At 41.4% G+C, this 12291-nt stretch overlaps 6 protein-coding genes across 6 annotated transcripts; 2 read left to right on the forward strand and 4 right to left on the reverse strand.

Moving 5' to 3' along the window:
* Nucleotides 1–54: 54 nt before the first annotated feature.
* eIF3h (eukaryotic translation initiation factor 3 subunit h) lies at nt 55–2799 on the reverse strand. Its single transcript, XM_017140393.3, has 3 exons — nt 2659–2799; nt 1277–1954; nt 55–444 (listed from the first exon to the last, which is right to left on the reverse strand). Exons 1-3 carry the CDS (start codon nt 2737–2739, stop codon nt 187–189), a joined length of 1017 nt encoding a protein of 338 aa, XP_016995882.1. The 5' UTR covers nt 2740–2799; the 3' UTR covers nt 55–186.
* Nucleotides 2800–3038: 239 nt separating this feature from the next.
* Nucleotides 3039–4615, forward strand: senju (UDP-galactose transporter senju). Its single transcript, XM_017140391.3, has 3 exons — nt 3039–3193; nt 3264–3381; nt 3448–4615. Exons 1-3 carry the CDS (start codon nt 3109–3111, stop codon nt 4403–4405), a joined length of 1161 nt encoding a protein of 386 aa, XP_016995880.2. The 5' UTR covers nt 3039–3108; the 3' UTR covers nt 4406–4615.
* Nucleotides 4610–5120, reverse strand: LOC108056579 (gametocyte-specific factor 1). The gene has a single exon (XM_017140400.3). It carries the CDS (start codon nt 4979–4981, stop codon nt 4700–4702), a length of 282 nt encoding a protein of 93 aa, XP_016995889.2. The 5' UTR covers nt 4982–5120; the 3' UTR covers nt 4610–4699.
* Nucleotides 5121–5800: 680 nt separating this feature from the next.
* Nucleotides 5801–6640, forward strand: His3.3A (Histone H3.3A). Its single transcript, XM_017140438.3, has 2 exons — nt 5801–6196; nt 6281–6640. The coding sequence occupies exons 1-2, from the start codon at nt 5915–5917 to the stop codon at nt 6407–6409; spliced, it is 411 nt and encodes a 136-aa protein (XP_016995927.1). The 5' UTR covers nt 5801–5914; the 3' UTR covers nt 6410–6640.
* A 37-nt stretch (nt 6641–6677) lies between these two features.
* On the reverse strand, nt 6678–8929 carry Nepl3 (Neprilysin-like 3). Its single transcript, XM_017140375.3, has one exon. The coding sequence runs from the start codon at nt 8810–8812 to the stop codon at nt 6926–6928; it is 1887 nt and encodes a 628-aa protein (XP_016995864.2). The 5' UTR covers nt 8813–8929; the 3' UTR covers nt 6678–6925.
* Nucleotides 8930–9057: 128 nt separating this feature from the next.
* Nucleotides 9058–10409, reverse strand: Rpn11 (regulatory particle non-ATPase 11). Its single transcript, XM_017140432.3, has 3 exons — nt 10249–10409; nt 9408–10181; nt 9058–9337 (listed from the first exon to the last, which is right to left on the reverse strand). The coding sequence occupies exons 2-3, from the start codon at nt 10170–10172 to the stop codon at nt 9176–9178; spliced, it is 927 nt and encodes a 308-aa protein (XP_016995921.1). The 5' UTR covers nt 10173–10181; nt 10249–10409; the 3' UTR covers nt 9058–9175.
* Nucleotides 10410–12291: the final 1882 nt, after the last annotated feature.

Consider the following 12291-nt stretch of genomic DNA (forward strand, 5'->3'; position numbering starts at 1 on the left):
TATATACCAATTTTCTATGCAGATTACAGTAAAGAGAATAGTCAGCTGGCAAAATTCGCTTCCGAGCACACTCAATGCTGTGTTTTGGTTTATTTTCGCCATCAGTGAGCGCAGATGCTATGTTGGTGAATTATGAATGTGTCTCGTTGCCACAGTTTAAAAAAACGTTTAACATTAGCTAGTAGTCTACTTGATTTCCTTGGCTTCCTTGGCGTTCTGCAGGGATTCGGTGATGAAGAGCTTGGCCAGCGACTGCGAGCAGAATTGGGCGATGTGCTGGGCGTGGGTGTTGATCTGGCCCGAGGTAATGGTGGCCGTCAGACGGGCGGGCACGGGCATGGGGCGGAACTGCTTGGTCACCTCCTCCTCGGCCACCGTGGGCTCGCCCTTCGAGGTGCGAACGGCGTTCTCGGCGGCCAACTTGGCCAAAGCACGGTGCTTCTCCTGGAAAATTAAACAAAACAAGAGGAATTAATTTAAAGAATATTAAAAAATATTAGTTATGAAAATTGGGTTCTTAATAGGCACTTTCTATCACCTTTAATAATTTTATAACATGGTAAGGGTACAAAAAATGTTTATAATTATTTTTATTCATTTTAAAAATGGAATTAAAAACAAATATTTCAATATTTTAATGTAGAAATGCCCAACCTTCATAAACCAAATTTATTTTTACAAATTCTATTTCAGGTTTTACAAAAATATACAAAAATAAAACAATACGAAAAATTAATGTTCCGAATATTTTAAAATATTTCCTAGCCTGACTAATTTTGTTAATTGGAATTTAAATTTCATTTTTTTAACATGTCCATTAGACATTGTCTACCCAGTTTGTTCTAAAAGTAATTCCTAATTATAAAAAAAAAATCAAAACTAATAAATAGAAAAACAGAAATAATTTCCCAAAACTAATATGAGAGAATTTATATTTTCCTAGCTAAACTAATTTTGTTAATTCGAATTTAAATTTCATTTTTTTTAATATGTCTAGAAGACATTGTCTACCCAGTTTGTTCTAAAAGTAATTCCTAATTATTAAAATAATTCAAAACTAATAGAAAAAACAGAATTAATTTCGCAAAACTAATATGAGAGAATATATATTTTCCTAGCTTAACTAATTTTGTTAATTCGAATTTGAATTTAACATGTCTGCCTAGTTTGTTCTAAGAGTAATTCCTAATTTTAATTCCATATGTATTACTCTTTTTAAAAATCGAGCTCTAAAACCCTTGACTCCGATCATTAATTTTAGAACGATTTTTCTTACCGTATCCTGCTTGAAGACCACCTGCTGGTACTTGTTGTAGCGCACCGCCTCCTGGTACAGCTCGTCCACGCGCTCGATCAGGCTGCGCATTTGGTTCTCCAGCACGGAGGCGGTGCCCAGATCCAGGAAGTTATGGCCCTTGTCCTCGGGCAGCAGCTCGTTCAGCTCGCTCATCATGATGTTGGTCAGGGGCGAGTTCTTGATCACAATGGGGATCTCGGCGAAGAGGCTCTCGTAGCCAACCTTCAGAGTGCGGAATGCCTCGGGCGTGAAGTCGCCGTCCTTGTACATCTGGATGGCCTGGGGCGTCAGGCGGTAGGCCTTCAGGCAGAGGAAACCGCGCGAGGACTTCTGCGTATCGTAGACCACCACGACGGACTCCTCGATGCTGGTCTGGTAGTGGTACTGCGACTCCAGCAGGGCCAGCGACAGGCTGTTGCCCACATCGGAGCTCTGGTACCAGCCCACATGGAGATGATCGACGTTCACGCGACGCAGGCGGCGCATCACGGTCAGCTGGTACATCTCCTCGTCCATGGTCTCATCGCCGCTCTTGGGGAACGGGAAGCAGTTGGTGATCTCCAGGCACTTGTCCACCACCAGACCGAGCAGAGCGCCCTGGGCGAGGTCCATGTTGCTCGACTCCTCGTGGCAGTGCTTCACCATTTTCATCACGGCCTGTAGGGGGATATAAGTTAATTATTTGTTTAAATTATTTTGTAAAAGATGACTTTTCGCTTTAGTCATGCATTTGTACAGGGACGTGGTGGAGTTAATTCTTTGGGGTTATGTTTTTATTTTTTTGCCAAATTAAAAGAAATACAAATTAAAAATTTTAAAATAAACATAAATATACATTTAGTTATTAATTTAGTTATATTAGAATGTTTTTATTTGGTTAACCATTAAAAACAATTAAAAGTAAAAAAAGTAAACAAAAAAAATTAATTTTAATTATTAATTTAAATATATTATAATGTTTTTTTTGTACAACCATAACAAAAATATTGCATATTAAAAGGAATTCAAAGTACAAAAATTTTAACAAACAAAAAAATACATTTTAGTTATTAATTAAAATTTATTGTTGTTATTTGTTTAACCATATTAAAAATATTGTTTATTAAATATTTTGCTAAAAAATATAATTTTCATATTTCGAATTTTTAAGTTAATTTTATTAGTTTTAAATATTTTTCCCTTATTTAAAAGGGGATTAACCGGCTTTTGTACCCCTCTACACCACGCCCATGTCCCCGCACACACACACACCCAAAGCAGGCGAATTTTTGAGACAGCGCGTGGCAGCAACTTTTGCCGCTTCCGCGCCGGCTTCCACGGCCCAATCCCGGCCAGCTCCTTTGGCCAGGAGCAGTACTCACCAGACCGTCGCACTGGACATAGTTGATAGTGTTATCCGACTCCTCGGTGCGGGCAGCATGACGATTTGCACGATTTGCCATGTTGGTGTTGACGAAATGTTAGCGAAAAGAGCCCAACGACGTGAAGTCGGCTGCAGTAGAAAGGCGGCGTTTCGCAACACTAGACTAGTGTTAAAAACACTGCCCTGCGTCAGCTGTTCGGGCGAGCGATAAAAAAAAGGGCCCCCCAAAATACACTTTTGTTTATCAGATAAAAACGACCGAAACTGAAAGAAATTCCATTTCCTGGAACACCGAAAACTGGGTCTCTTTGCCACGACAAAAGCGGAACTGATAGCCGTTGCCAAGGGGCTAGAGCTGCGATTTGAAGTGGGTGAAGTTTTCAGACGTCTTACTTCAGTTTCGGTCTCTCATTCGAAACGCAACGCTGGCAAATCGTAGATCGCCAAGATGTCCACTAATTGGCGTGAATTGTTCCCCACCAAACTCACATTTGTGATCTTTCTGCTGTACATGTCCCTATTTATAGGGCAGGGTATGTAATCCCTTGCAGGGAGCTTTAAATTAAGGCTAAGCCGCACCCTAATTTTTCGTCTTTTTTTCAGGCATCTTTGTCACAGCTTCCCAGGAATCGAATAATTCCTATGGTTATAACACCGTCACGGTTGTTCTGCTCACCGAGGTCTTTAAGCTGATTGTTTCCACCTGCCTGTACTGCCGGGAGTTAGTAGTTATGTAGAGGGAATCCCCTTTATTACCCAACTAATCCTTTGTTGATCCTTTTTGCAGCCACAATCTACGCTCTTTGGTGCGGGATGTGCACAAGGATCGCAATGTTTTGGCCCTGTACATGGTGCCCGCCTTCCTCTACTGCCTGTACAACAATTTGGCCTTCGTCAACTTGGCCACGTTTGACCCCACCACGTATTATCTGCTGCTGCAGCTGCGCGTCGTCGTCACCGGCATACTGTTTCAAATTATCTTCAAGAAGTACCTGTCGCAACGGCAGTGGATCTCCCTGATACTACTCACACTGGGCTGCATGATGAAACAGATCGATTTCGGGAGTTTCTACAGCGATACCAATGATGATAGCGAATCGGCAGCTATACAGCAACAGCAATCACTCAATCGAACGGCTAGTAATGCTCAAATTCATGGCAAGAATATGTCTGGATTTGATTTCAGTCTGAGTGCCGTTTTTATATTGGCACAGACTATCTGTTCTTGCCTAGCTGGCGTTTATAACGAATATCTGCTGAAGGATAAGGGCGCCGATGTTAATATCTTTGTGCAGAATGTGTTTATGTATCTGGATTCGATTGTCTGCAATGCTGCCATCCTCCTGCTGCGCGGCGAGCTCCTGGACGCCTTCAGTCCACAGAATCTAAGCAGCATCATGCGCTTCAGCGTGCTGATTATCATTGTAAACAATGCGGCGATTGGCATTGTCACGAGTTTCTTCCTTAAGTACATGAACTCCATACTGAAGACCTTTGCCAGCGCCTTGGAGCTGCTCTTCACGGCTGTCCTGTGCTACTTCCTCTTCTCCATACCCATCTACATGAACACCGCGCTGGCCATCGCGGTGGTGTCCTATGCCATCTATCTGTACACCCAGAGTCCGGTGGTTAATCTCGGCAAGGTGCGTCCGCTGGCCAATTTGAGCGATGCCGGCGCCAGGTCAACGGACAAAAGGAAGCTGCTCGACGAGGAGGCGGCCGAATCGGACCTCGATATGGTGTAACTAGTCCTAGACTTAATCTTAGTCTGTAAATAGTTGTGGAAAAGTGCCTGCAAATGTTTTGAACGCCAGACGAATGTATTGAAAATGACACCAGGCTTTGTGCAATTGTAAATACCAAAACTTTTGCTTCTCTAGTTTAAGACTCTCAGCGTAAATGTATTTTAATCATAACATGATGGTAATCGAAGGAAAGATGGTTTTACATATGAATAGGGCTTCTTCAAGAAGCTTTTAATGGATCATATACATTGTATATTGGTATATTGGGTTGTCTGGATAATCTTAGTCTAGAATCTAGAGTGGTGTGCTGACATCATGACCATCTTCCAGCATGGGCGCAATGCGAGTGGTGAGGGCCATCTGGACAGCTTCGTTGTCCAAACTTTGGAGATAGTAGGGACACTCCTTGAGGTGCTCCTCCATGTCGCGAACGCGGTGCGTGGCGTTGTATTTGCAGGTCTTCAACGGCGGTCCGTGGTAGTTCTTCTCGCACTTTACGATGTGCTTGGGCATCCGGAAGAGCATGATGCGGTGGGTGTCGTCATACGGACAGATTCCATACTCGTAGTCGGCCATTGTGCAATCAAAAGGTTTTGTCAAATTACAAGCTTTTTTGTGTATTAAGTTACCTCCAAACCAACCAAGAAATTGTGGAAAATACAAGCTTTAGCACGATGGTTTTTCAGTTAATGTGACCATTGAAAGTCCCGCTATGTTTTGAACTTTCGACTAGAGGTGGGAGAATGTTGAGCTATCGATTATACTATCGATAATTAAATAATAGAGTATTTTCTTTGACGATTAAATTTCTAAATTAATTCAATTTTAATTTTAAAAAATCGACCACAGCTTTTTAATGATATATAACTAAAGATAAGTACTAGATAAATTAAACTAAATTAATCATTTTGGATACTAAATAATCGACCACAGCTCACTAATGAATATAACTAAAGATATATAATAATATGTAAATTAATTTAACATTTTGAATACTAATATTTCGCATTTGTTTCATTTCATTTTGGTTCTTTCTCTGTAATATTTTTAAAATCAGCCATTCAACTGTTTAAAAAACCCAAAACGTATTCAAATGAATTAATATCCCAGAACTAAAATAATTTATTTAATTTAAAATAAATCAAAATAAAAAGAAAGCCTTAAAAGCTTGATCATAATTATAATAATATAAAATTGTTCAAAATTATCTCAGTATATATTTCCCGCATCTGGACATAAAGAGCTAGTGAGTTGGAAATAATTAAAAACTTTCTGGGTTGTTCTCGAACTCTCTACGAATAGGATTTTCCCGAACAGCTGGAACAAATAGAGGAACCCCCTCAACGCATTTCCACAGTGCGGTCACACTCGGCAAACCGCGCGTAAACCCCGTCCCTCCCTTTCGCCATTCATTCGTCGTGAAAATCTCGTACAGTAGAGTTCGATCAACTGTCAATTCCGTCATTGTAACTAAACTAATTTTGGAGACCGAATTTAAGCAAGTGAAAAATGGCTCGTACCAAGCAAACAGCCCGTAAATCGACCGGTGGCAAGGCGCCCCGCAAGCAATTGGCCACCAAGGCGGCCCGCAAATCGGCTCCCTCCACCGGAGGTGTCAAGAAGCCACATCGCTATCGCCCTGGAACTGTGGCCCTTCGTGAGATTCGTCGCTACCAGAAGTCCACGGAGCTGCTCATCCGCAAGCTGCCCTTCCAGCGTCTGGTGCGTGAAATTGCCCAGGATTTCAAGACCGATCTGCGCTTCCAGTCGGCGGCCATCGGAGCTTTGCAGGTAATGTTCGGTCAGGGGTGCTCCCCCTCCCTTTCATTTCACATGTTCATGTAATAATGGGTATCTCTACTACGCAATTCACAGGAAGCCAGCGAGGCGTATTTGGTCGGCCTCTTCGAGGACACCAATCTGTGCGCCATTCATGCCAAGCGCGTCACCATCATGCCCAAGGACATCCAGCTGGCCAGACGCATCCGCGGTGAGCGGGCCTAAATGCCCCTGGCCGCCATCTTGGATTGGAAAAGCAGCAGCAGCGGCGGCGGCGGGAAAAACATCAACCCACAGCTGTCGCTTCGAGGGGGAGGAGGAGAAATGGAGGCGGGGAAGCGGAATCGGAATCCCTCAGCAGCAGCTGCCGCCGCTTAGTTCTTAGGTCTATCTATACTTACAGATAAGTAATAAATAAACAATGTTCTAATAAAATCGAATCATTTTTTTGTAAAAGTTTTTTTATCGTTATTAATCCATTGAATGTCAAAAACAAAAAAATATTGAGTGTAGCTATTGGCAGCATAAAATTATCGATTTATCCCTTAGATCGGTTATCAAAACTATTCGTTTTGAGTTTTAAGAAGTCTGTTCTGTTTCTTTTTAATGTCTCTATTTATATACAACATTTTTTGATCGCATTTCGTATATCATATATATATTCCATTGAATCACACTGGGTACCATGAGGTAGGCAGCATATTTTCCTATTTAAGAACATTAACAATAGATATTCTAATATTATACATCTTCAGACTGGATGGGAAATTTCCCAGGATCCGGACAGTTAAAGGCCTGAACAAAAGCAGGTAGCATTGTCACTGAATTGCTGGGCGGTCCGCCCTTAACAAAATCGCTCCTAAAATACAAATGTTTACCAAACTGGCTCTGTCCAAATCTAAAGAAGAACAACTCCCTTAAAGACATGGTGGTGAAGTTGAGTTGCCTCTGGCTGAACTTGGAACCCTCTGCGAAATAGGCTTCGTGGGCCAAATTGAGAATGACAAGACTCTCTTCGCGCAAACTCTTCGATCGTTCTTGACTCCATAAGTTTTTACAAGTAGGACTTCCTTTTATAACATGGTTATCATCGAACATGTGGAATAAATTGACTTTATGCCGTTTGCAATTACCGATATCTAAACCTTTGAACATATTAACCCCAAGGCGGATTGCCAAGGGAATCATCTTGAAAATCTCATGAGCTTCAGGATCAAAAGAAGAATCCGCTAGAAGGTCGTAAGCCAGATAAATTGTGTTTTCATTATTAGCAGTTGTGAAAAATTCATTTGAGATGGGATAGGAATAGAGGATGTACCGTTTGCTCTTGGCAACTGGATCGACCAGAAGGCTTAATTCAATATTCGTTCGGTGCTTCAAAATCTTCAGGTGGGCTGCCTCCAGATCCTCGTCAAGATCAAACTCCAGATCCTTATAATAATTAGTTACAAACCGGCGGTGTCCGCCTTTTCCGGGGAGATTTCCAATGCTCAAAGACAAGCTCTTCAAGCGGTTTTGCAGGTAAGCTATCTCAGGGGTCTTCAGGTTTAGGGAGTTCCTTTCCAATCTGATAATAAACTGATTACGCATGGCTTCAAATACCTTTCCGGCCTGGTTCAGGTAGCTACGGAACTTTCTGCGTCCCAAAATCCGTTCCTCGTATAAAAGATTGCTGGCGAATTCGAGGCAAAAGCGCATGACATTCACACAAGAGTCGCTTCCACCATGTCTGGATTTTCCTAGGGTAAACATAACATAAAACTGGAAGCGTGCAGTGAGGTAATGGGCCACCACCTGGCTGTCGACGGAGGTTAATAATTCCTGGAGTCTCATCATATAGTAGAGATTCTCTATCTGCACTTCAAAGTCCGGCGAAAACGGGCGATTAAACACAATCTCCAGATATTTGGTTAGGAGCACTCCATAATGTTCCAGTTCTTTTAGACTAATCCGTTTACCTAGACTAGTATTTTCCTGCTCATCCTCCCACTGTTTATCTGATGCAAACAGCTTTTGAAGGGCCTCATCCAGAGGGGCTATTTCCTTTGCCAATTCGGTGGACAGGCCAAGACGGAGTAGGGATTCGAGGAATCGGAACTCGAAGTTATACGCTCTTTTTAAAACCACTATGGGTTGGCCACTTTCCTTATCCAGTAGTACGTTCATTCCAAACATGACGTCATTTAAGCCATATCGACGAAGTCTTCCCAGTGTCTCCATCCATTGAAACTTCTCTTTGGGCCACTCACTTCCTTGGTTTGTAAGAAAGGGCCAAGATAGGTTTTCACCCGGTGGAACCAGTTTGAAATACCTTAAGAGACCTTTTGATTGCGACGACGCCAGACAAATTTTGTAGAATCGTCGGACTTTCTCCTCCAAGCTGTGCTCCTCAAAAGCTTGGTCCTTCAGTCCATCGAATAGGTTTTCAAACTGGGCGTTTACCGTCGGTGACGATTCCTCCCATTCAAGATTCTTTTGGGAGGAATTGTAGAAATTCTGGCACGGCTTGCCTTTATCATCCATTTCACCAACCATGCAGTTGAAGATTTCGAGATTGGGATTTGTAGTAGCTACTACATAGCCCAAAAAAATTGAGATTATAAAAATAAATTGTCTTGTTTCCGTCATCTTATTCGAGAAAGTGATAAGAAATCTTAATTTGCTCAGTGAAATTCGCGGAAAAATTGCCGGTCAAACAAATCTGACAAAATTATATGAAATTCTCTTTTGCAATGTGACCATTTTCGTTGACTAAACGTTCTTAAATAAAGGATTGGATGCGTTTCAAGATTTTGGCTCTGCCAAAAAATTAAGCAGCAAATATAAAAACTCATGTTCTCAAAAATAAAGTTTTTTTCAAAAACAAAACGAAATTCCCTTTGTGTAAAACTTTGCTCTAAACAAAAGCTGTTTTTATCTTTTAATACGATTAGCTTAGCGGGTTTGTGGGATGAGGGGGGTAAATCGTTTGAGGAAAGCAAATGCAAAATTTTACTTAAAGACTATGGTGTCCAGCATGGCGCCCAGACACTGCACAATATTGTTCTGCATGACCTTGTCCACCTTCTCCTCCAAATGCCGTTTGGGGTCCTGTTTGCCCACATTCTTGATCGCCAGCTGTTCGGGCGTCATTTTCTCCTCGTCCTCCAGCGACTGAAAGAAAGAAAAAGGCGGTTAATTGAGGTATATCTTTGAAATTGAATGAATCATCACTGCAACCCACCTTGTTGTAATTCTTGGCCAGGTCGAGCATCTCGGCGACGGTGTCCTCGTTGATAGAACAATGCTCGTTGTAGTCGGACAACGTGAGGCCATCCTTCCAGGACTTTTTGTGCAGATTGAGGAGCATCTTCTGCTCCAGCTCGTTCTTGCGGTAGTTGATGCTGATCGAGTAGTAGTGGCGATTCAGTCCATGGATCAGCGCCTGCACCGATGGCTTCTGCAGGTGACCCAAATTGGAGGTCGTTTGCCGAGGCTCTTGTCCCAAAACCAGCATATTGGGATTGATCAGGCGGAAGGCATCGATGACCACCTTGCCCTTGACCGACTGAATGGGATCCACGACGACGGCAACGGCTCGTTCGGACAAAGCTTCGAAGGATTGCTGCGTATTGATGTCCACGCCGGAGAGCCAGCAGCCAAAACCGGGATGGGAGTGATACCAACCGACGACCATCTCAGGTCGACCCGTCTGCTTCAGCATGTCCAACATCTTGGCCTGGAAGACGGGATCCACGGCCTCCACCGAGACTCCTGTGCCCGTTTGGGGCATGGCAAAGACATCGATGACCTGCACCGTGTAGTCGTCCACGAATTCGCCCAACATGAGACCCATCACCTCCATGGGAACGCCGGCGCGTCCGTGCTTGAGCATCTTGAGCAGGGCCAAGGATGAGATGTACACCTGCTCGGCGGTGTCCACGACGGGCGCATCTGTGGGCGGGGCAGCCTGTGGCATGGCGCCTCCAAGACGTAGCAAGCGATCCATTTTATGCGGCTAATCGAGGAGGATCCAGACTTCAGTTAGTAAGAATCGAAAAGCGCTGACTAATGTAAGTACTCACCTCTGGGGTTTCGTAGACACTCTGTATTCTAGACTTATAGAACCTACTTCCTACTGCTTTACGTGTAATTTACGTTCCTCGCCGAAAGCAGCAACAAAAAACACAAAGCCGTCTCGTTTGAGTTTGCAGAATTGCAAGTAATACTCGCAGCAGTGTTGTATCGCGGGCGGGCTATCGAAAAGCTATCGGAGGGAGGAGATGACAGTTCGGGGGATTTACCGCCAAAACTAGCTTTATTTAGACATTAAATATTTCTTCACTTTAGTTCAGCGGTCGGCAGCGCCCTATTAAGTGAGCATAGGGTTTTGTTCTGCCGGCGCGCTGCTCGCACATGTACAACGTAAAACAGCGGTCTGCACACACACATCGATGAGCTGCCCAGTGCAAATTACTCACACAAATATAAAACAAAATGTCAACGTATGTGTGTGCCGACCGCTGCTTTAGTTTGATAAATGTTTTTTTAATGTATAAATTACACAGGTACACAGCCAAAAATTTCCACGAACCATTTCAAGTTTTCCATGATATTTGGGTGCTCCTGAGTAAAAGTCCCATACAAAATTATTTTCCATCACCTACAGGTTCCGCGGTATAGCTAAGAATACAAAAAACCGATGTTTGCCGACATTTTGAATTACGTGGCCTATATAATTGGACCAACCTTTATTATTTTCGGTAGGACCTACTCTCAATACATCAAGGCATTCCTAAAAAATAGTCCCCATTGTGAACCATTGCCCATGTCTTTGGAATTCGACGCCAAAGTTGAAAATCCCAAAATTGTAGAGATTTTTCTGATGGAAAAACAATTCTGAGGATTAAATCTTGAATGGAAGTAATTTTAACTATTCATTGTATCTATTGTTCATTGTATGCTTTAATTTCGGTTTAAAGCGATTTCATGAGAATATTTTTTATTGGATTTATTATACTAATAAAACCGTTTTTTTTATTTCATTATCTACTCCTAAATGTTGTCAAATTTTAAAAAAGTCAAGGCATCCTACAGAATGGGAGTAAACATTTACATTTCTCTGTGTATGTTCAGTGAACGTATTTTAGTTTCTTAGTTCTAGAGGTTGCCATGACTTATTCAAAATTTGACAACATTTAGGAGTAGATAATGAAATAAAAAAATCGGTTTTATTAGTATAAGAAATCCAATAAAATGTTCTCATGAAAACGCTTTAAACCGAAATTAAAGCATACAATGAACAATAGATACAATGAATAGTTAAAATTACTTCCATTCAAGATTTAATCCTCAGAATTGTTTTTCCATCAGAAAAATCTCTACAATTTTGGGATTTTCAACTTTGGCGTCGAATTCCAAAGACATGGGCAATGGTTCACAATGGGGACTATTTTTTAGGAATGCCTTGATGTATTGAGAGTAGGTCCTACCGAAAATAATAAAGGTTGGTCCAATTATATAGGCCACGTAATTCAAAATGTCGGCAAACATCGGTTTTTTGTATTCTTAGCTATACCGCGGAACCTGTAGGTGATGGAAAATAATATTGTATGGGACTTTTACTCAGGAGCACCCAAATATCATGGAAAACTTGAAATGGTTCGTGGAAATTTCACAAAGTTTAATTTTGTGTTCCTGTGTTATTTGTTTGTTTTGGTTTCAATCACATACAAATGAATGAGCAATAAAGTTACCTCTAGGAAAAGTGTCAATTTGTAAAATCTAAATCTAAAATCTAAATATAACTTAATATATTAGGTTTTTTTAATAAAATTTTTTTATTACAGTTTTTCGAACTACAAAAACTTTGAATTTCATTAAGTTAAAATGATTTTAAGCAAATTATTTAAATTTTAATAATTGATAATTATTTTTTTTTTAATTGTCGACTTTTTACGAGGTTATTTAGCTATTTTTCGGTTTGCTAGTTGTCAACACTGGTCATGTACATTTCTTAAAATCGATATATATTTCAAAAATCGATAACAATTATTGGCGGCAAATTCAAATAGTTTCAAGTAATATCGGCAAAAATAACTCAAAGAACGCCGAAATGCCGACAAAAG

Source organism: Drosophila takahashii, chromosome 2L, assembly GCF_030179915.1.
Source record: "Drosophila takahashii strain IR98-3 E-12201 chromosome 2L, DtakHiC1v2, whole genome shotgun sequence".
In the NCBI taxonomy this organism is placed as follows: domain Eukaryota; kingdom Metazoa; phylum Arthropoda; class Insecta; order Diptera; family Drosophilidae; genus Drosophila; species Drosophila takahashii.